The sequence below is a fragment of the Galleria mellonella genome, unplaced genomic scaffold, assembly GCF_026898425.1.
Source record: "Galleria mellonella isolate WM207_F2 unplaced genomic scaffold, CSIRO_AGI_GalMel_v1 utg132, whole genome shotgun sequence".
NCBI lineage: Eukaryota > Metazoa > Arthropoda > Insecta > Lepidoptera > Pyralidae > Galleria > Galleria mellonella.
In genome coordinates, this window is record NW_026441989.1 from 6,958,283 (window position 1) to 6,980,424 (window position 22,142).

The following is a 22,142-nucleotide window of genomic DNA, read 5'->3' on the forward strand; positions in this document are numbered from 1 at the left end:
ATATTTATGAAGTGGGAATATTTGTTAAACAAAACCCACAACTTTTTACAAAACATTCGAATATGAATAAAGTCACATTTGAGATAAATGTTATATTTATATCAACAAAACTGTGATATAATGACCATTAAAATATGTAATAAAATACCAAAATCAATAAGAGAACTACCAGTAAGTTTTAAATTACGGTTAAAAAAATGGTTATATATTTTATTTAATAACTGACTTTTTAAAAAATTAAATATATAATTTGTATTGTATGGCATTTGTTATATTATTGACTTGTTATGTATTTGTTTTTGTTTAGTTTGTATTTGTACCTGTTTAGTCTGCTACCACTAGTATGTGTGCGGCTGCCAATATTTATGGATTGATCCTACCAGGCTATTAATATACGTAAGCCACTAAATTATAATACTAAATTTGCATGCCTTTAGATAAGGCGAAATGTGTAGATCTATTATATTTAAGACCATTATTATTACCACTTTTCTAGCAAATAAATATATTATTATTATTATTATTATTATTATAAATTACAAATTCGAATACGAGACAAAATAAATGAACCTTATCATGTGGGTTGTCGTACAAAAAGGCGTTTGATTAAATTATATTTATACGTGTTTGTTTTTTAAATCCCTGTTTTTAGATACATTTTATTCAAAACAAAAACATTATATAATTTTATAAGAACTTTTATTGAATTTCACTTGTAATAACAAGGAACCCCTCCGAACATTTATTTTCATTATCATATGAAATTTTCAAATTTTTTTGTCAATTCCAATATTATCTATATATTAAATGAAGAATAAAGAAGGGGGTGGCTCGTTCTATGCCGGGACCACACGGCACTCCCTTCTTCCGCGGTTGTTATAAGAGTGACTAAGGTAACTCAATGGTTAAAAGATGGGCAGCAGCGTCCATTTTAAAACATTATCAAAGCCGAACTATGGTTGCACATCCGTCTACCAAGGTTGAAAACTATTGGCAAAATCCCTTGTATAAAAATACCTATATGTTTAAAATTATTAAAATTAGTTTAAAATGTCCAATTTTAAACTAATTTTAATATAAATTAACTAATTTTTAACCATTTCGAACAATCAACCAATAACCATTTAAATATAACCGTGTAAAATTGTTCATGTTATAGAACGAACTACATTTCATCTTAATATGAGTGAATGCACTTCCATGTCTGGAGATAAAAGCGATGAGCCTCAGGGACTTGTATCGTTTGGCAATGGATAAGGCGAGCTATTGACAAACATAGTAACCAATCTCTCGGGGCGCATATTTAAGTCACCATATGTATATTTAATGCATACTGTAAAGGGGTTTTACAGCACTATTTTTTCCATTAAATTCTATAGCTGCATAATACATATGCACTCAAATAAATCGGTGTTGATTTCAAAATCAGTATGCAACACTGAAAATAAATTTAAATAAAATATACCTACTTACTCGTATATAAAATATTTTAATGACAATCTGTCATTAAAGTTTTCACAGGTTCCAAATGAGATTAAAATGCAAATACAGCTTGTCCGATTTGATTTTTTTTTAAATTTGTTATAATACAGCTATAAAAAAAAGAACGTTAAAACTCAGCTCAAAAATCAAAAAATTAAAAATAGGTAATTTTATATGAGAATCGCTACTTCTGATTACTTTTAATAGATGGCATTGTAGGTGATACGAAGTTTATCGAGATATCTAGTTTTAAATCAATAAAACAAAATTTTGCTTCACAAAAAAACGACAAAATTTATATTCAATCAACGCCAGAGAAACTGTATCGATTGCAAATACAATTATCAAAAATGGTTCACAATTAGATTATCAAGATAGTTGCATATTAAGACCGTTCATAACAAAGTATGGCAATGATGAAACTGTCTGTCAATACTCAAAACATAACAAAACTGAACATTTTACAATGTTTCTGTTAAATTATTTAAAAAGTGCTCTGCTATCAAACAAAACGTTAATTACGCAATAATATCTCTATAAAACTATGACAGAAAATTAAGATTTTGATGACATTAATATATTTGAAAAATTCCAAAGCATTTTCTTTGGAAATTTCATAATTTTATGAAGTAAATGCAAAGTTTTTAAGTAGATTTACGAGTATATGCAATTTACCTACTCTATGATTAACATTTTATTTAGTTCAGTACAAGTAAAGATTTCGGAATTATGCTTAGGGTAGCAGTGCATTTTTAAATAACCAGTCAGAAACATTGAAAAATGTTAAATTGCTTTTGTAATTTGACAGATAATTGCAACGTTGCCACACTTGGATAAGCAAAAGTTAAGAACGCTCTTAATTTAGTCACGCTTGAGAAGTTGTTTTTTTGTGAAACAAAATTTTAAATCTCTTATCTAAAATTTTGTTGTTATGACAACGAAATTTTAGATAAAAATGTGTAAAATGTTATTTCCGAATGCACATTAAGGTCGACGTTTATGTTTCCGATGTTCAAAGGATAAGTATTTAATTCTATAGAAGGAAATATTAGAGAACCCATATCATTTTTGCAAGTGATTGGCGGACGCGAAAAAGGCGTTCGCAAATGATGACCCTCATCATTTCTAGTTGCCTCCCGTCTTTTTGGATCTCTTGTGATGATACAAAAACTCTATATAGAATGCTTAGTAATCGCATTTAAATGGATGTGTGTAAGTAGAAATATAAGCGATCCCAACAACTTGGTTATTTATATTTTTATTTATTTATTTATTCTATCATAAAAAATCTATTATAAAAAATGTCTGGTACAAAAGGCGGACTTAATACTATATAGCATTCTCTCATTATAATAGTATATATTTACGTTCTATAAAATATTATTTTTATTTATTTATTCTTTTTTCTTTATTATACTGTAAAAAGTGTATAATCTCTTCTAGCTAGCTTACCAAGATTTTCTATTAATAATTTAATAATTATATTATTAAGTTCATTTATTTGTTATCTTTTTATACCTTGACGGCCTAATATTTTTTTGTTAAATTTAACATACTATACTTTAGATTATATAAATAGAGCATCAAGTCTAAAAACCGCTTTTACTCGGCTGTAAATGGATAAGAAGAATATATGTTACCGATTATATCAATATCAATTCCACCATGTGCATACTTGGAAGTAAAGATACAAAGTCGTCCTCTATTGACATTGTAGGCGAAAGGATTGTGTGCTGGTATGGTATACACGGTGTTTTTAGAAAGATAATATAATTATATAAAATATATACAAAGCAAACCAAAGAAGCAAAATAGCGAACGAAAAAAAAGCTGAACTGACAGTAACTTCAAAACACAAACAAAAACTTCTTTCTAATAAAATTAAAAAGGAAACTAAAAAGGTGTGTCGTGCACAGATATGATAATTAAAATTTTGGGCCAGAGAAAGTATGGATACTAATTTAATATATGTTTCCTTGTTACAGATTATACCTGTGCCATTTCTTCATCTCAAGAATGTTCTATTCTATTTCCTTTATTAAACAACTTGGAAACACCATTGTAAATTAGTGCCTCTAGCATAGAAAAAAACGAGCCGAACAACTTAAAAAATTAAGTGTCATCTGTCAATATTGAACAAGTGTTATGGCTATAGTGCAAAGAATAAGGTAGATCTAATTTTTATTAAATAAAAAAAAAACAATAGTGAAAATGCTGCCAGTGCCACAGGACCGTTTGTCGGGAAGAAGGAGCAGTTCCATCGTCAGTCGTACACTTCTCGGTCGGCGTGCTTCTGTATACGTCACCGGCAATCATCAGGATCCTGCAAAGGTACTTTAATATACGTATAAAAAAGCCTTAAAAATATAACAACCATTTTTATGAATGGTGTACTTGTATATTTGAAATTACTGAACTCCGATACCGTTTGACTGAACGATATGAAAGTTACGAAGTATGATACATTGATTTTTTATAACCCTTAGTGTAACAAACGACTTGAACTAACTGACTATATGATAAAGAGTCTTAGTCGTTAACTATAGATTTGAACAGCACCTTAGATACATGCAGGTACCTACAAGTGTCTATGATGTTGTTCATGTATTTATAATATACTTCCAAAAGAAATATGTTCTCAATTCGTCTGTTTGTTTTTGAGTCATCATCATCATATCAGACTTTTTTTAATATGTAATAATGGAAACGGTAACCCCGCCTGCGCTATCGGTATACGCTAGCGGGCACCAGTGAGGGATGATAGGTGAGGATGAAAACGTTGGTCAGTTAGATAGTTTCCAGAGGAAACCGCGTGGAGGTCGACCTGATAGAGAGTATTGCTAGTTATAGGGAAATCAGACCCCATTACATACAATCCCTTTCCCCCCGTTAGCAGTCCACTGCTGAATATAGGCCCCTCCATAGACTGCCATAAGGAACGGAACCATTCCTTTGGTGTTGTTTTAAGAGGGACGCTGCTAAACATCCCTTGACCATTAGGCTTCCTCAATCCCCTCTTACGACACCCACAAGAAAGGAAGGAGCAGTCCATTCTATGTTATTAAATATCTTCGCCAATTCTAAATCTGTTCATTTTTGATTTCATATTAATTTTGTGTCTATTCAATCAGGTTATTTTCCTTGGAAAGCAAAATCTACTTGTAGATGCACGATTCCGTGTTCTAATTTTAAATAATTGGATTTTGAAATTAGAATATTTTCAATTTAATGTATTCCAAATTTCATTCAAATCTGTTAAGCTGATTAAGCGTGACAGAGTAAGAAACATATTGTGCAGGTCGATATACTTAAGGTTCTAGTTTTATTTTAATGTGAATCAAAAATATTTGTAACGAAAGTAATAACGTTGGCTTAATTAGTTTATATAATATTATATTTGTTATTCTAGATAATTAAAAATTTTACTCTTTTCTCGTTGGATAAAATCATGATAAATATCAGAGATTGATAAACTCATTATTTAGACTCTCATAAATAATTTAAATACAATTTACTGACATCAGTATTCCTTCTAACCAAATTTATATACATTATATACATTGATGCGTAAATCCCAAAAATACTGTGTTATATTAATAGAAATAAAAACGAGCTCCATTCTGGCCATCCATTTCTATTAGTGAATTGTAATTTCCACATTTTACGTTCTGTCAACCCGATGTACAGGAAAACGCAGAAATTAAAAAATCAACCGAACTCCGGTTATCCAGGTAGACAAAATGTAGGGACAAATATTGCATTTGAATTATTATTTATTAGCGTGGGTAGTGTATTAGCGTAGTAACGCTATGTTTTTATGTAAGATGCCTATTTTTAAGGACATTCAAAAGAAAGAGGTTGTCAATTTGACGCATATTTTTTATAACTATTATTGCAAACCCTTTCATTTTTTATGCATTTTGTTTTTACATTTGTCTTAATAATTATTTTGTTTTTTTAATTTAATTATAACTTTAATGCATTTCTTACAATCGATAGGTTTTATTCCAGCGTATGTCACTTATCGCTTTTTGACATTTAAAACTGTCGTTTTTCTTTGCCAAGCAATAAAGCAAAAAACTGCTTGCTGCGATGTAATGTTTACTTATATATGGTAAAAACAGTTTACTTAAAATAAGATAATTTTACTTCAGTAAAAACAATAATTAAATAATATATATTATTTGGTTCTACATTTATCTGCATTTTTTTTTCATTCATATCTTTATTCTCTAATAATATTATAAATAAACATTTTTTTCTATTGAATCCTTGCTAAAATAGAATATATAGTTTTTATTGCAAGAAATGCAATAAAATAGAAATTATTCCGAAAAATAATCTTAATTCAATTGTTCATTTTATTTTAATTCTGTATTTAATTAAAAGCTATATTTTATTACCTAAACGTTTAGATGCTATCCATTGGGTTAAACCTTTAGCACGCCTAGTTTAGGTATATAATAAAGAAAATAACTTTCATATAAAGAAATAGTAAAAGATAAGATATTTTACACTTATTAAGGTCTTTATACCGCCATACAAAATATGTATATGTAATGTAAATTAGAGGGAAATCTAGTTTAATTTACATGTACTTATTTAGTATTATTATATATTTACTTATTTATTTCTCACCACAAACAATTAAGGAACTTACTACCTATAATATGCAGAAAATTTTAACAATATTGTTTGTAGGAGCTGGTGCCTACATTAGGTGTTAAATCTGTATTACAAGTCACCAGAACCATTTCTTTTTAACTTCAAACACCTATTGTTTTAAAATCAAAATACCACATTCAATTCAATAAAATAAACTGAAATTTGAATTAAATTAAAATATTTTTAGCTTGAGAAAATTAAACAAAAATATATTATTTTTGGTTTAAGATGTGCATATCTTTGATATGCACATCTTATATTTGATAAACACGCTTGAGCTAGGCAAATATCATTTTGAAATTCCAAGAAAAACATCTTTATTGTTTAGAGAAAACCTGAAAGGATATCTCTAAACGATTTTGCATTCTAACTTCAAATATTTTAAATGTAATAAATTACGATATATTTCTTTGTTTACTTTTTGGTCTTCAAAATCGAATTAATTTTTATATACATGACTGTACATTTTCATCACAACTCGATAACCAAATCTACTACCTAGAGGCTAAAATTACTATAGTAGACTAAAAGCTAACGGTATATTTTGATAGGCTGGTCAAACACATGACTACGATCTCTAGGGAATCGTTAAAACAAATCGGGGCAGTTTTATCTTCTCAGCAATTGTATTTGTTTTGTTTTGTCCTTTTGAAGTGGAGTAGTTTAGTAATCGCTTTTCTAGTTAAAGCTCTGTACCTAGTTGTTTATATATGAATGGGCAAGCTAACCCATCATTACGTAATACTAATTTTAATCCGCAACTTCATTCGCGAGATATATTAATTGTCAGGGGAAAAAATGTAGCCTATGTCCTTCCCCATTCCAAATATTACTTATTTGCCAAATTACGTAACTATTAGTTGAACTATTGATACGCCAAAAAGTAACAAACAAAACTTTAACAATTATAATATTTATAAAAATAGACAAGCACCGTAGCAGTATTAATAATGACGAAACAAACTTAGAAAATGTAATATACAACGCATCTGATAAATTTTATTCATATCTTAAAATAATAAATGTAAAAAAAAGAATTAAATTTAGACAAGATGTCTATATTATTAAAAAAATGTTATGAAATAACTTATATAACAATTCATAATTAAAAACGTGTGTTAAAACAACTCGATATCCGTCAAAGTGGTGTTTAATACATTTTGCATTTACAGTATGGATATATCATATTTATATATGTTTGTATTTTATATATATTTATAATATTATTCTATATGATATTTATTATAGGTAAATTTATTTTTTGTGTAATGTATGTTCACTACCACTGACCTCAAACGCTTTCTGTTTTAACCTAATGGTTATCTGGTGAACATTACCATAAGGCATTAAACAGGCCATTTGTACAAATTATATTGTGCAATAAAGAATAAATAAATAAACATCCAAATTGTTTTCTTGGCACATAGGTGTATAAAAATAAAACCAACACAAAAAACTCTTCATCATCATCATCATCGTCATATCAGCCGTTATATGCCCATTACTAAACATAGGCCTCCCACATAGACTGCTATAAGAAACGCTCCTAAACCACCTGCATCCACTGACTAACTGACGCTACTCCATCTAGTGGGGGATTGTCCTACACTACTCGTACGGGGTCACCACTGAAGAACTTTTCTTCCCCATCGGTTGTCGATTCTTAGAGCTATGCGACCAGCCCATTACCACTCCAGCTTACTTACCCTTTAGGCTATGTAGGTCACTGTGGTTCAACAAGCTCTTAAATAATAATTATAATTATTGTAGGTTAGGCTAAGTTTATACAGGACTAGCTGTATACCACAGCCTTTCCTGTAAATCACAAGAACTTAACATATAGAATAAGTTAGGACATTGTTTAGTAATTGGCATATGCGTAAGTAGGTACATTAAAAATGTAGCACTGCAAAGTCTTATCCTTCGCAATGTAAAATCACAGCCCTAAAATGTCGTTGAATTATTTATTCCACTGATAGCTTGAGAGTTTCACCAACGATCAGGTTACCGGACTCAGTCGGTAACAGCTGAGCGAAATTTGCATTATAAATCGTCGATAGCATTCGGCAAATTGGTCTATTCTACTCAAACACTAGCAGATTAGCAAGAGACGTTATCAATTTGTATAATAAATGCCACTTAATGACGACACATGTAGGGAAGTACTAGGTTTAATGTCTAGTATAATTAATCGAGCACTACATAACATAATTAATGTAAAATATTGTTTGCAGAATTCTTAATTAGAGTGAAGATAAATATGTAAATAAGGGCTACAACAAACCGCACCCGAGCGTAAAATTATTTAAAGAACATTAACATTAGCAAATATTGTACAAAAAGGATATTTATGAATGAAACCTTTATGAAGAGACATTGCAGTCTATCTAGTTTATGTTTCAGTATCCAATATTAATTTACTTGGCATCTTTCCACTAGAAATAATGCCGTTATCACGTGCTACAAAAATCTTGGTTTACGAGAGTTGCTGAATGATAGTGTTTATTGAAGTGTAGTAAACATTTAACAATTTTTTTAATCAATAATTATTTATTACTCCTCATAAAGTATTCCTGGAAGTAATAGACAGTACACTATGGTACGGAGTATGAAAACTACGACGTTCAATATATTTTTAGAAGATAATGACAGAATGTCGTAAAAGTTAAATTTTATACATTACGTATGAATTCGTAGGCTTAATAGATTACCTATCGAAATCTTGCTATATAGTAAGCTTATTTGAAATGCTATGTATCTTTGACCTTTATAGAATATGTAATCGGAAAATGCGTCGAAAGCGGTTCTCCATTTCTTTGCGAATACTAAGAATATCTCAAAAGAGACACGTGTCGAAGCTGGTACGAAGAACAGGAAAGTAGGATAAATAAAGTAAATATGCATTTAAGAAAGTGAGTTCATTTTACAATCTGTAAGCAACCACATATATGTATTAATATTTATACTTCGTCCAAAATTAATTTTTATATTCAAGGCCATAATGACTACTACAGCTTACAATAAGTCACGTTAATTCATGCGACCAACGAAGCAACATTGATGGGTTTGTAGACCGAGTGCTGCCTAATGAGAAATTTGTCGCTAGATAGTTATATTTTTTATAATATACCGTACATTACTAAATTAAATATACAAACATTACAACATACATGTAAAGGTAATTATATAAATTCAGTTAAACTCAATATATTGAGTTTTGTATTAATATGTAGAATTTACATTAACATATTTGTATTACTTAATTATACAATATGTTAAACATCATTCTCTTAAAAATATGTTTTTAATCGTTTATCAGAATTTTATCAATTATATCAATGGCATCAAGAGACAAAATAAATGCTCTTGAGTACCTAAGTAAACAATTATGTATGACTTTATGTGTACTTATTTCTATATAAAATAAACCAGCATTAGAATAATATAATATTCTCAAGCCTTATAATTTTATTTGGAACAAATGCTACTGAAAACTTTTATCATAACAAATTTCGTCTATATATAAAGACATCAATAAATATATGTATGTATATTTATTAATATCTTCTAAAATATAAATAATATGGGCTTTTGGAAGAAAATGCGAATGTCGTTTGTACATGCCTCATTTCACAGTTTCATGTGGCTCCTTTCTTCCATTCTCTTCGCGCTCAGTAATCTCACATAATAGTCACAGTTATATTAAAACTCTAAGAAATCTTTTATCAACGTCTTTTTAATAATATCCATATGTTGTGCATTTTGAATAAAAATTAAAATATTTATTACAATAGCTTTTATTGATTTACTTTTTATACTCAAATGCCAAAGAAAAAACAAAAATGTATTTCGCGTATGAGTATGTTCAATTATGAAACACGGTAGAAATTTAATAGAAAATAAATACATCTATAAATCAACAATAGTTATCAGATAACGATTTTTATTTTATCTTTTAATTCAATAGTATTAAAATTGTCTTCCTTTCTTTCAAGTTTCTTTTATCGTATTTCCTATCCACAACTATGATTTACTATCGATGTTTTCCTGACCCGGATACCCGGTGATAAATATGTTTGAAACTCTCAAGGTATCACTTGACATATAATGTAACTTTTACAATCAGATGCCTATCTCTCAGAAAGTTTTAGGTAATATTATAAGTTTGACCTTTCTCCGGCTAAACACACAGCGATAAATCGCTACGATTTCTTTGTACATTTCGAACTGCAAGGATAAATTGTAACGCATTTCTATGAAAAATTGTGCACTTTCTCGCTACACAAGTAAAGTTTATCATCACATTTCGTACTGTAGAGAGATACAGATAAATCGTAACGATTAATCGGAGCGTGTGTAGCCCGCATTAGAAAGTGAGCTTTCCGTACGAGAAGAATAATGCCCGCAATTCATTATAGTGACACATTGGTATTTCGTGGACCATAATTGCGGTAGTGAAAAAAGAATGGAGTTTTTTTAAGAATTGCAAGATTTAATTCAGAATTTACGATCTCATTTAGTTAAGCGCCGTGGAATACTGCATATAAAAACAATGAGAATTATAATGTAATTACATAATAATAACGTTTTAAGAATAATGAAATAAAAATTATATTATTAACTAGAAATTTCAATAAGAAAAAACAGCAAACATATAAAAGAGAATGATGACTGACTTGTATATAAACGCATTGCCGTTACCGCTGAATCTAGTAATCTGAAATTTTTTTAATGGATGATAATGGAATGGTAACCCCGCCTGCGGTATCGTCATACGCTGGCGGAGCACCAGTGAGGGGTGATAGGTGAGTATGAAAAGACAGGTCAGTTAGACCATCGTGATGAATACACCTTGAATTCAGTACGATGGTTTCCAGGGAGAACCACGTGAAGGTCGACTTGATAAGGTATATCGTTAACAATGGGACTGGTATTACTAACAATCCCTCCTCCCCCAACCTGAATTTTTGCAGATAGGGTCTTTATACAGCGTAGATGAACAATAAGAAAGGAATTTTAAAAATTCAATTCCTAAGGGGGTAAAACAGGGGTTAAAACTTTGTATGAAATTTAGTAAGTTTAGAAGCCTATACACGTGAAACTTTTGATATAGGTTCTGGATTTAAATCGCAACTTAATATATCTATTGGATTTTGAAGAATTCCCTATGTATGGAAGTCTGAAATTACGAGTCTTTATTTTTAAATCTTTCACATTTGAGAGGATGGAAGATATAAAATGGAGTTTTGTAACATAACCGAACTCCATGCGGACGAAGTCGCAGGCAATAACTACAATTTATAACACTGAGATTCGAACAGAAAAATAATTCCCGTGAAAAACAGAATAAATACCGACATGCCGTCAAAGCAGCGAGCTTAAACGAGTATAATATATGTGCAACTAAAACAATTAATTATATATTTCGAAATAGTGAACCTTACGTATATCAGAATAGAAATGGCAAAATGATAAACAAGTTCATAGTAACATTTGCCAACCAACCTATCTGAATTTATTCCTCGCATTCGCAACACTGAAACGTGGCTTCCGCAGTATCGTCAACTGTTTATTCAACCTACTTATACTGATTTTCAGAGGGACGTGACAAGATCCATAATGTAGTCAAATGATGTTCGCGGGTAACAATGGAATAATGAAAAATACATTTTCTCATTTTAGGGATCTCTGTAGATAATAAATAAAAACAAATTATAATAAGAAATTGAAGTCATGAATATCCTTTTAACGGTGTTTCGTAACAAAAAAACCAAACGTCGTTCTTGAAGAAAAACAAAATAAGATAACGTTCAATAATATCGAACTTATAACTGTACCTATAAAAACAGGTTGCGAAGTGTCAAATTTTACTTCTCATACCAAATTGACAGCTAGAGGTTGTTGTTTATAATACAAACATAATCTCAGAACTTTTTATTTTTGTTTTCGAGTTATCTTTAATAAAAACGTTTAGTTTCACAAATAAGAAGCAATAGTAATGACTTCGATTTATATAATAGTGTAGTATTGTAGTAGTATTACAAACTGCTAGCGTATTATTAGGAAAAAGTTACTTTTTTTATGCAACTTAGAAACACGCTGACGGTCCACCTGTTGGAAAATGGTAGCCGTCGCCTATAAACACGAACAGTACCATGGACAAAACAGAGTATACTATTTCGCCCATGATATTCCCCATGCGTTGTCATTGTGCTGTCCCCAACGCTGTTTCTGCTGCATATTAATAATATGTTAACTTTCGGTAGCATTCATTGTTATGCGGATGACAGCACCGGGGATGCCCTTTATACGGGTCGTACCAATGTCTCCCGTTCCATCGTGGAGAACAATCGTGAACAGCTTGTGTCTGAAATCGAGAGAACATTAACTGGAGTCTCTGATTAGGACGACAAAACTTGGTCCAATTTAACCCCTCTAAGACACAAGCTTGCGCGTTCACCGCTAAGAAAACCCCATTTGCTGTGGCCCCACAGTTCCAGGGCACGTCTCTTAACATCTCTAAAAGTATTGGGATCCTTGGTGTCGACATCTATAGTGACGTATAGTTTGGTGGCCACCTCGAAGATAAGGTGAAGCTGGCATCCAAAAAATTCGGTGTGCTTAATAGAGCGAAGCATTTCTTCACGCCGGATCAGCGATTAATGCTTTACAAATCGCAAATCCGACCCCATATGAAGTATTGCTGTCACTTATGGGCGGGAGCACCTAGATACCAGCTTGAACCCTTCGATTCAGTGCAGCGACGAGCTATGAGAATTGTCGATGATCCCAGGCTTGCAAACGGTATCGAACCCTTAAGTCTTAGAAGAAATTTTGCCTCACTCTGCATGTTCTACCGCTTATACAACGGATTGTGCTCAGAGGAATTATTCAATATGATGCCTACGGCCACTTTCTATCATCGTACGGCTCGCCATCGACAGGGAGTTCACCCTCATACCTTACAGCCTAAACGGTCGCGAACAACGCGGTTTAAGAGATGTTTGCTCCCACGAACACTCAGGTTATGGAATGAACTCCCTGCCGAGGTTTTCCCAAGAGACTAAAGCATGGGGTTCTTCAAAAGGGGAGTAAAGAGGTTTCTTCAGGGTCGGCAACGCGCGCGTATTACCTCTGGTATTGCAGGCGTACATAGGCTACGGTAACCGCTTACCATCAGGTGGGCCGTATGCTTGTTTGCCACCTCAGTGGTATAAAAAAAAATCCTAAGGACTCAGGTGTTATTTCTCTGTACCCTGTAAATTCACTGCCATATCCCTTCCAACCGAAACACAGCCATGCAAACACAACTGCTTCACGGTAGAAACACGAATGGGATAGCGGTGCCCAAGCAAACGACTTTTTTACAAAGTCTCCCTCTGGTACTTATTTTAGTAATGAAGTAACTTCCAAGCAAATGAGAGATAATACATTGTCTCTATTTTACATTTCTCAGCAACGATCACATTATTTGTATTCAGTTTGTTCATTTGATACCTTAACTCTCTGCTTTACACCATTACTATATAAGAAGAGATTAAATTTAATATGAGCGTTCTATTTGTTAATAATATTTTTCACAGACAAATATAAGTCAAGCAACGACTATAAATTAATACTACTCACATTACATACTATTAATACATACTCACATACTAACTTGCAACTGGATTAGCTGTTAACTGCCATGTTATTATAAGAAGTTACATAATAAATAGTTGTAAACTGTATGTATTTTTATAGACACACAGATTATATATATACATTCAATAAATACATAGTAACAATAACAGAAAATAATTCACAATTCATTATCCCAAAATAGGTGGGCGACAAAGGAAACCAGGAATGGAAATTGGAAATATATGTATAATAGTCAAAGGAACTTAGAAGACTAGGGTCGTAAAGGCAAGCCAAAAGGAAACAATAGATATGCGTGTCAATTTCGAATTTGGTAAATAATAATATATAGCTATAAGTAATATATGTGGCCTGTATACTCCACATCCATCCTGTGACTCCACATATTCCTAACCAAACAATAGTAATCAAAAGTAATCTAGCTAACAATACAAGTACTAGTAGGGTTACCGATCTATCGAGCGTGCGACGAAAGCACAATCCATCACTTGCAAGATCCGTGATTGCAATGGATGCAATTCTAAATCCAGTTACAGTCTAATAGTCATGTCTTAATACAAACAGCAACGTAGATAGTAAACATGTACTTAGTATGCAATATTTAAACAAACAACAAACAGATGGTGTGTTTATGTGACACTAACAAATCAATGTATGTTTGAAATTATGAAGATAACAAAACAATCCCTAGTGTAATATAATTCCTTATTATTTATTTCTTTATGTATTATAAAACATACCAAATAACACTGAATATATTTAATATTTAACAATTTCCGCATAAATTATGCGGAAATTTGTATAACATTAACTTCTGTAAGTTAATGTTTATGCTATTGACTGCATTTTCTCCTATAAAGGAAAAAGTCTACTGAAGTATAAATGACATAGACTCAAGCATAGAAGCGTAGATGGCCGTGTGGTCCTGGCATAGAATAGGCCACCTCTTCTTTTCCCATGGATGTCATAAGACGACAGGATGTCGAAAAGAGAGCGAAGGATAGCAGCTGCGTCCCTCTTAAAACATCTCTAAAACCTAAATACGGTTGCCAATCCGCCTGCCAAGCATTACAACTACTGGCAAATACTACTAAGGGAGAGGCATATGTTCAACAATGGACAGTTAAAGGCTAATATGATGATAGATGAGACAATTGTGAATCGCATAAAACACCAGTAACGTCTATATAGACCTGGCTGTTTCTACTAGCGACTGTACCCACACGGACCCGTATGATCCGTAAGTAAATATCTCTCGTTCCCGTAGGAATTTCCAATAATCCTTGCTTAGTGTTCACTTACGTTACATAAAGGAACCGTGTGCAAAATTCACGTGTCTAGACCAATCAAGTTCGACTAAGCGTCTATCAGAGTTGCCTCTTTCATATTTAAGGAAAGATAGGTATTAACTAGGAGAAAACTCTACTGCTTTGCGTAATTGGTACGAGTAGCAGTAGTAGTAGTAGTCCTCATGTATTGTATAATACAAAAATTCGTTCTTTGTAATTGCTTAGGTTACGCAAGCACATGCTTGCGTGCGTGCGTGCGTGTGTGCGTATGTGCGTGCGTGCGTGCGTAAGTATTTGCGTGCGTACGTGTATGCGTGCGTGCATGCGAGCGTAAGTCCGTGAGTGCGTGCGTGCGTGCGAGCGAACGTGCGTGCATGCGTACGTGCTTGCGAGCGAGCATACGTGCGTGTGTGCGTGTGTGTGTGTGTGTATCTGAGATTTGTTTAAAATATTAGAATGCTAAACAATCTGATGACTCTCGAAATAGAAAGTAGTAACTGTTACCTATAAATATATAAGACACTAAATACGTAATAGAATACACTGTGATACCCGTGGTATCTCTAATGTGTTACTATTTCTGAATAATATAGTTATACCTCCGTATCATGTAATTTTGCTGCCGCATCTCGCATTTCAAATCTAAACACAACTAACACAAAAACACGAATAGGAAAAGGTACCCGTGCAAATGATTTAGTATAAAGTCGGGAGACTTCGTTCTCTCACAGTGCTTTGTCATCTGTTGCTCGATCTTAGAATGAAAAAGAGTGATAATATAAAGTGTTCTTATTTTTCTTATAAAGATTCAATAAATAGTATTTGTATATACCCATTATATTACATCATATACTAGGTGTATCTAAAACTGAGTAGCTTTGGTGATAAATGTTTTTGAGTATAAATATAAGTATACTGAAAGATAAAATCACTACTCTATTACGAAACTGATACATTAGTTAAGTGACCATATTTCCCACTACACAGGAACTATTTACATATGATATCACTAATACTAATGATAATGATTCACCAATATACAGATACCAAAGCTTATGAATATCGGTGTCAGTTAAAATTTTATTGGTAGCTATTATCATTTTTAAAACTTCAACCTGTTCTTGTTTCAGTGAAAAGCAATGAAAAGTTAACAAAGTTTTGGACAGAATTATCACAGAAACACTCTAAAAAAAATTAGTAACAAACCGAAACTTTCAATCAGTTAAACGATTTTTAATTTGTACTACTATTAGATATCAGTCTTAAGATCGCGTATTATATTATATTTTATGATCGCTCTTATACAGGAACAGAAATCATAAGAATTCTAACTTTATTCGGATTGATGTGTGTGACAGTAACATTGAAGAGCTGAATGTATTGCCAGAGTTTTCACGTTAACTACATCGTTTAGGTCGTTCCCCGAAACTCTGATGATTTATTCCACGAAAATTCGATGAAAAAATTACATAAAATCAATATGTCAAATTACAATATCAACAAAATCAGTTTAGAATAGATTCACAAAGTTGTCGAACTGAAAACCTCATTATTTTTAAATTGCACAATTCTTTTGGTCGAGTGTACTCAATAGTGATCAGATATATTTTATAAATATATTTACTGTTTTCCACTTTTTGGAACGTAATTTCAATTTAAAAAACTATATATATTTAAAGAGCTTTAACTACAGAAAACTAAAAGAAAAGTTATCTTTTGAATCTTAACAAACTTCTAGCGTCTTGGTACCAAACAAACAACCAACGAAGATAATTAAATGACTTTAAGGCAACAAACAGCACTGACGCGAACTGGTTAGATTAGATTAGGAGCTTAGAGGAGACTCAGAAGGTAATTTTTTTTTAGCCATTCTGAAGTTTTCATTTAGTCAGTGTCTCATTTTATGTTATCTTTAAAAAATCTTCACTTAAAAATCAAATGCATGTAAGATACCAATGTCGTATTCGAGCCAATTAAATGCACTGACATAATTGAACATCATACAGTATCTAATTGAGTTATGCAAAATACCACATCATATCCCTCTGACTTATTCAATATAGAACACAGAATGGAGTAGTAGTAAGTACCTATACCACATGCAGAAACCCTCAGTATATGGACACAATTTGTGTGATGTGGGACTATGAGTGGGTAAAAGAAAAAACTTCTCCCTAGGAAGCGGAGACATGAGAGTGATACGTCAGTCTACTCATTAACATGGCCGGTGTAACCTGGTCGTAACGTCGAGATAACCCAGGTTAATTATCATAGTTTACCTAAATTATCGTATTAATTCCAGTCTCTTAAAGACCATAATAGGTTTTTATATTTTTAGTATATATAATTAATGAATACAATTTATAAATAAATCAAAACAATTTTTAAAATTTTTATCTATCTGTATGTTTGTCAAGCAAACTAAAGTGGCAATAGGCTGATCACATAGCTCGAAGAACTGACAATCGATGGAGAAGACAGGTTCTTGAGTGGCGACCGCGTACGGGTAAATGCAGTGTAGGACGATCCTCCACTAGATGGAGTGACCACGTGAAATGCATTGCAGGGAGTCAGTGGATGCAGGTGGCTCAGAACCGTTCTTTATGGCAGTTTATGGGGGAGGCTTATGTCCAGCAGTGGACGGATAATAGCTGAAATGATGATGAAATTCATTCATTCTGGCATTACGCAAAAACTATTGCACCTAATTGAATGCGGTTTTCGTTGTTATGTTCCTAAGAATTAAAAACTGGTGCATGTTTTATTTTAAACGCCATCTAAAAGTGGCCTATTACATAAGTTAATGGGCAAAATGCTAGCTATAAATGTAAGAATTAGTTTCGCTCAAGTAATCATAATGATATTTGGTATACACGTAGTATTTGGGATAGAGGACATAAGCTGCTCATTATTCCGGTCAATGAATTTATCTCGGTGTGGCGGAGAAAATTTCTGATCTCTATAGATAGATACTCGTAGGTTAATCACTAGATATCCATAGAATAAAATAGTGATTTAATAAACAATATAGGTGACAAAACTTACGTATATATTAATGATGCGAATGGAATGAATTTACTACATAATTTAGTGGCAGCGTCGCGAAGTCAACTTACTAAATTATTAAACACCTAGAATTGCCGCACACTCGCTTAACAATTCATGAGTGATTGCATGAACTTACATCTGAATAAATCAAAGACGACATTAATTACTTAAGTACGATACTAAGATTATTTAAATCTTGCTGAAGTCGTTTAATTCAAAGTTTTTATTTTATAGCTATCTCAGAATACCGACGCTAAGTGGCCGCACTTTTAGTGCGACCACATTCCGTATGGTGAGTGAGGGAGTCCGGAGGCCCATCCTATACCCATCCCCTTCCTTATCCTAAAATCCTCCCCCAACTCCGTCCCCCCATCTTTCAATACCATGGCAGTGGAATTTAAAAAAAATAACGTACCCCAGGGAGGTACCAGCAGCCATGTTGCTGGAGAATCCTCCCTCGAGCAACCACGCTCGGGCTGCCCTGCGTATTCTGGGGGGGGCAAAAATTCCGCTCTATGGGACCAAGGGCAAACAGAGCAAGACTTCTGCGGCATCCCCTTTGCTCAATGTGAGCCTCTGTAATATTAGGGGAATTCATTCAAACCTGAACGCTGTCCACCACCACCTAGAAACGGCGCGGCCGGCATTGCTCTTCCTCACGGAGACACAGATATCCCCTCCTAACGAAACATCATACCTGACCTACCCGGGGTATAAGCTTGAACATTGTTTTGTTTCGCGTGCCGGTGTATGTGCGTATGTCAGAGAGGATATCTGCTGTCGACGCCTTGGGACTCTTGAAGGTACGGACCTGTCCATTCTATGGCTGCGCGTAGATTGCAATGACCATCCCCGCATCTATGCGTGCCTATACAGGTCCCACAGCGGTAACACTGAAACCGACCAACTAATTGAGCACGTCCAAATGGCTACAGATTCCCTGCTTGAGCAGATTCCTTCCGCTGAAGTCGTGATTGTTGGCGACTTTAATGCCCACCATGCCGAATGGCTTGGTTCGCGTACAACCGACTATGCGGGAAGATCTGTTCATGACTTTGCTTTGGCTTATGGTCTGACACAGCTTGTTTCCTCGCCTACGCGAATCCCTGATGTGTTGGACCATTCACCTTCACTGCTGGACCTTCTGCTGACCACCCACCCAGACAACTATGTGATCTCCGTCGAAGCCCCGCTTGGATCGTCGGATCACTGTTTGGTGCGGAGCGAAGTGCCTCTTACGAGTCCGACTCCACCTCGTTCTACGGGTAGACGTCGCATTTGGCACTACAGGTCGGCAGATTGGGATGAGATGCGGATTTTTTCGCATCTTACCCATGGAGGCAGGTTTGCTTCACACTGGATGATCCCGACGCCATTGCCGATTCCATTGCTGATGTGGTGCTTCAGGGAATGGAATTATTTATTCCTAACTCTGTGGTGCCCGTCGGCGGGAAATCCCAGCCCTGGTATGGAGCCTCCTGTAGAACAGCATCTCGTCTGAAACAGGAGTGCTTCCTAACCTGGGCTAAAGGTGTGGCGTCGCGAGATCCTAACACCAGTGCTCTTAAAAAGAAGTATAACTCTGCCTCTAGGTCTTTCAAAAGAGTTATAGCCACAGCGAAGTCAGAGCATATTAGTAGAATTGGCAAGAGACTGGCTAGTTTGCCCTCTGGGACTCGAGCTTTCTGGTCTCTTGCCAAAGCTGCACAAGGGAATTTCTGTAAGTCATCCTTTCCACCTTTGCGCAGGGAGGATGACTCGTTGGCCCAGAACGCTAAAGAAAAGGCCGATCTTCTTGGATCCATCTTTGCGTCAAACTCGACATTGGATGACGGGGAGAAACCACCACCGACCATCACGTGTTGTAGGAGCTCTATGCCTGACATTAAATTCACGCATAGCTCAGTGCGTAGAGCACTTTTCTCCCTCGAAATCCATAAGTCGAGTGGGCCTGATGGTATTCCTCCAATTGTGCTTAGGACGTGCGCACCAGAGTTGGCTCCGGTTCTTACGCGTCTTTTTCGGCTTAGCTACTCATCGGGCATTGTCCCAAAGTTGTGGAAGACTGCTCTGGTGCATCCGATCCCTAAAAAGGGAGATCGCTCAGATCCAGCTAACTATAGGCCCATAGCTATCACTTCCTTATTCTCGAAGGTTATGGAATCCATCATTAACCGTCAACTGCTCCGGTACCTAGAAGAGCACCGGCTGATCTGTGATCGCCAGTATGACTTTCGACAGGGACGTTCGGCCGGTGATCTTTTAGCTTACTTAACACACCGATGGGCAGTGGCAATCGAGAGTAAGGGAGAGGCCTTAGCAGTTAGTCTGGATATTGCGAAGGCCTTTGATCGGGTGTGGCATAGAGCGCTGCTTTCAAAGTTACCTTCATTTGGGTTGCCTGCGAGACTGTGCATTTGGGTCGCCAGTTTTCTCAAGGAACGTAGCATTAAGGTCGTAGTCGACGGTGCATGCTCTGATTTAAAACCTTTGAATGCTGGTGTCCCGCAAGGCTGTGTACTATCTCCGACTCTGTTTCTTCTGCATATCAATGATATGTTACAGATAAGTAATATTCATTGCTATGCGGACGACAGTACAGGAGATACATTATATACCGGTCATGCAAAGATCTCGCGGGCACATACCGATGAATGCCGGAATAGACTTGTGTCTGAAATCGAAACTTCACTCCATCAAGTTTCGATCTGGGGTGAACAAAATCTTGTCCAATTTAACCCCAAAAAGACACAAGTCTGCGCGTTTACCGCAAAAAAGACGCCGTTTGTCGTATCTCCTCACTTTCAGGGCACTTCCCTTGATAAAAAGTCAAGTCTAGGAATTCTGGGCGTTGATATATCTTGCGACGTCCAGTTTTGCGGTCATCTGGAGGAGAAGGCTAAGATAGCTTCCAAAAAGTTAGGAGTGCTCAATAGGGTGAGACGATATTTCATGCCAGAACACCGCCTGAAATTATATAAAGCCCAAGTCAGGCCGCATATGGAATACTGTTCTCACCTGTGGGCAGGAGCGCCACAGTACCAACTCCTTCCGTTAGACCGCATTCAAAGTCGGGCGGCTCGAATTATCGATAGTCAACGCCTTACTGTCCGACTTGACCCATTGAAACTGCGCAGAGATGTTGCGTCTCTGTGCATCTTCTACCGAATTTATCATGGGGAGTGTTCTGAGGAATTGTTCGGATTGATACCTGCTGCTGATTTTCACCACCGTACAACCCGCCACAAACTAAAGTTTCATCCCAATCATCTGGACGAGTGGCGGTCTTCCACCGTGCGTTTTTCAAGGCACTTTCTTCCACGCACAACCATTCTTTGGAATCAACTTCCAGCAGCAGTATTTCCGAACCGATACGACAACATAACCTTCAAGAAAAGAGTATATTCCTTTTTAAAAGGCCGGCAGCACACCTGCAATGCCGCTGGTGTTGTGGGTGATCATGGGCGGCGGTAGTCACTTACCATCAGGTGAGCCGCATGCTCGTTTGCCCCCTGTGTTGTAAAAAAAAAAAAAAAAAAAATCTAGCGTAAAAAGATCCGACTATTGACCATATGCATCCAACAACTCCTTCACTGCTTGTACATAAATGGCAGACTTGAGCTAGATAATTTTGAGAAAGGTCGAGAAATAGAACGAGTACGACACGATGGATCGATGCAGTAAAAAAAGCCTGCCGGACACTTCTCAAAAATGTATTCAGAAGGCTTGTAGAGTAACTGTGACACCATTATGTGGTCACGACCCTCTGTGTGAAAGTAATGCGACAAATAAGTTACAGCAATAAATAATAGCTTACTCGACTAATTTCGGGATCAATACGAGGCCCTTAATCATGAGCAGATGTGATGCAAGTGCAATCCTACGCGCCTTGGCCCGGTGAGCGCAAGCTGTAGGCACTCACGTTACCGTCACAGGTAAGAAAGACGGCATTTGAAACTCTTCGGATATAAACGGCTGGGCTTAAGTCTTTCTCTTCATCTGCTGTGTTATTGACTA

The 22,142-nt window shown here is 34.9% G+C and overlaps 1 protein-coding gene across 1 annotated transcript in view; it reads left to right on the top strand.

Annotated features, from left to right (window-relative positions):
* The first annotated feature begins 3,471 nt into the window (after positions 1 to 3,471).
* Positions 3,472 to 22,142, top strand: part of LOC113518424 (uncharacterized) — a 118,222-nt gene continuing 99,551 nt past the window's right edge. Inside the window, exon 1 of the mRNA XM_052902567.1 lies at positions 3,472 to 3,813. Within this exon, the coding sequence (XP_052758527.1) occupies positions 3,694 to 3,813 (120 nt within the window). The 5' untranslated portion in view covers positions 3,472 to 3,693. The remainder of the gene's footprint in view (positions 3,814 to 22,142) is intronic.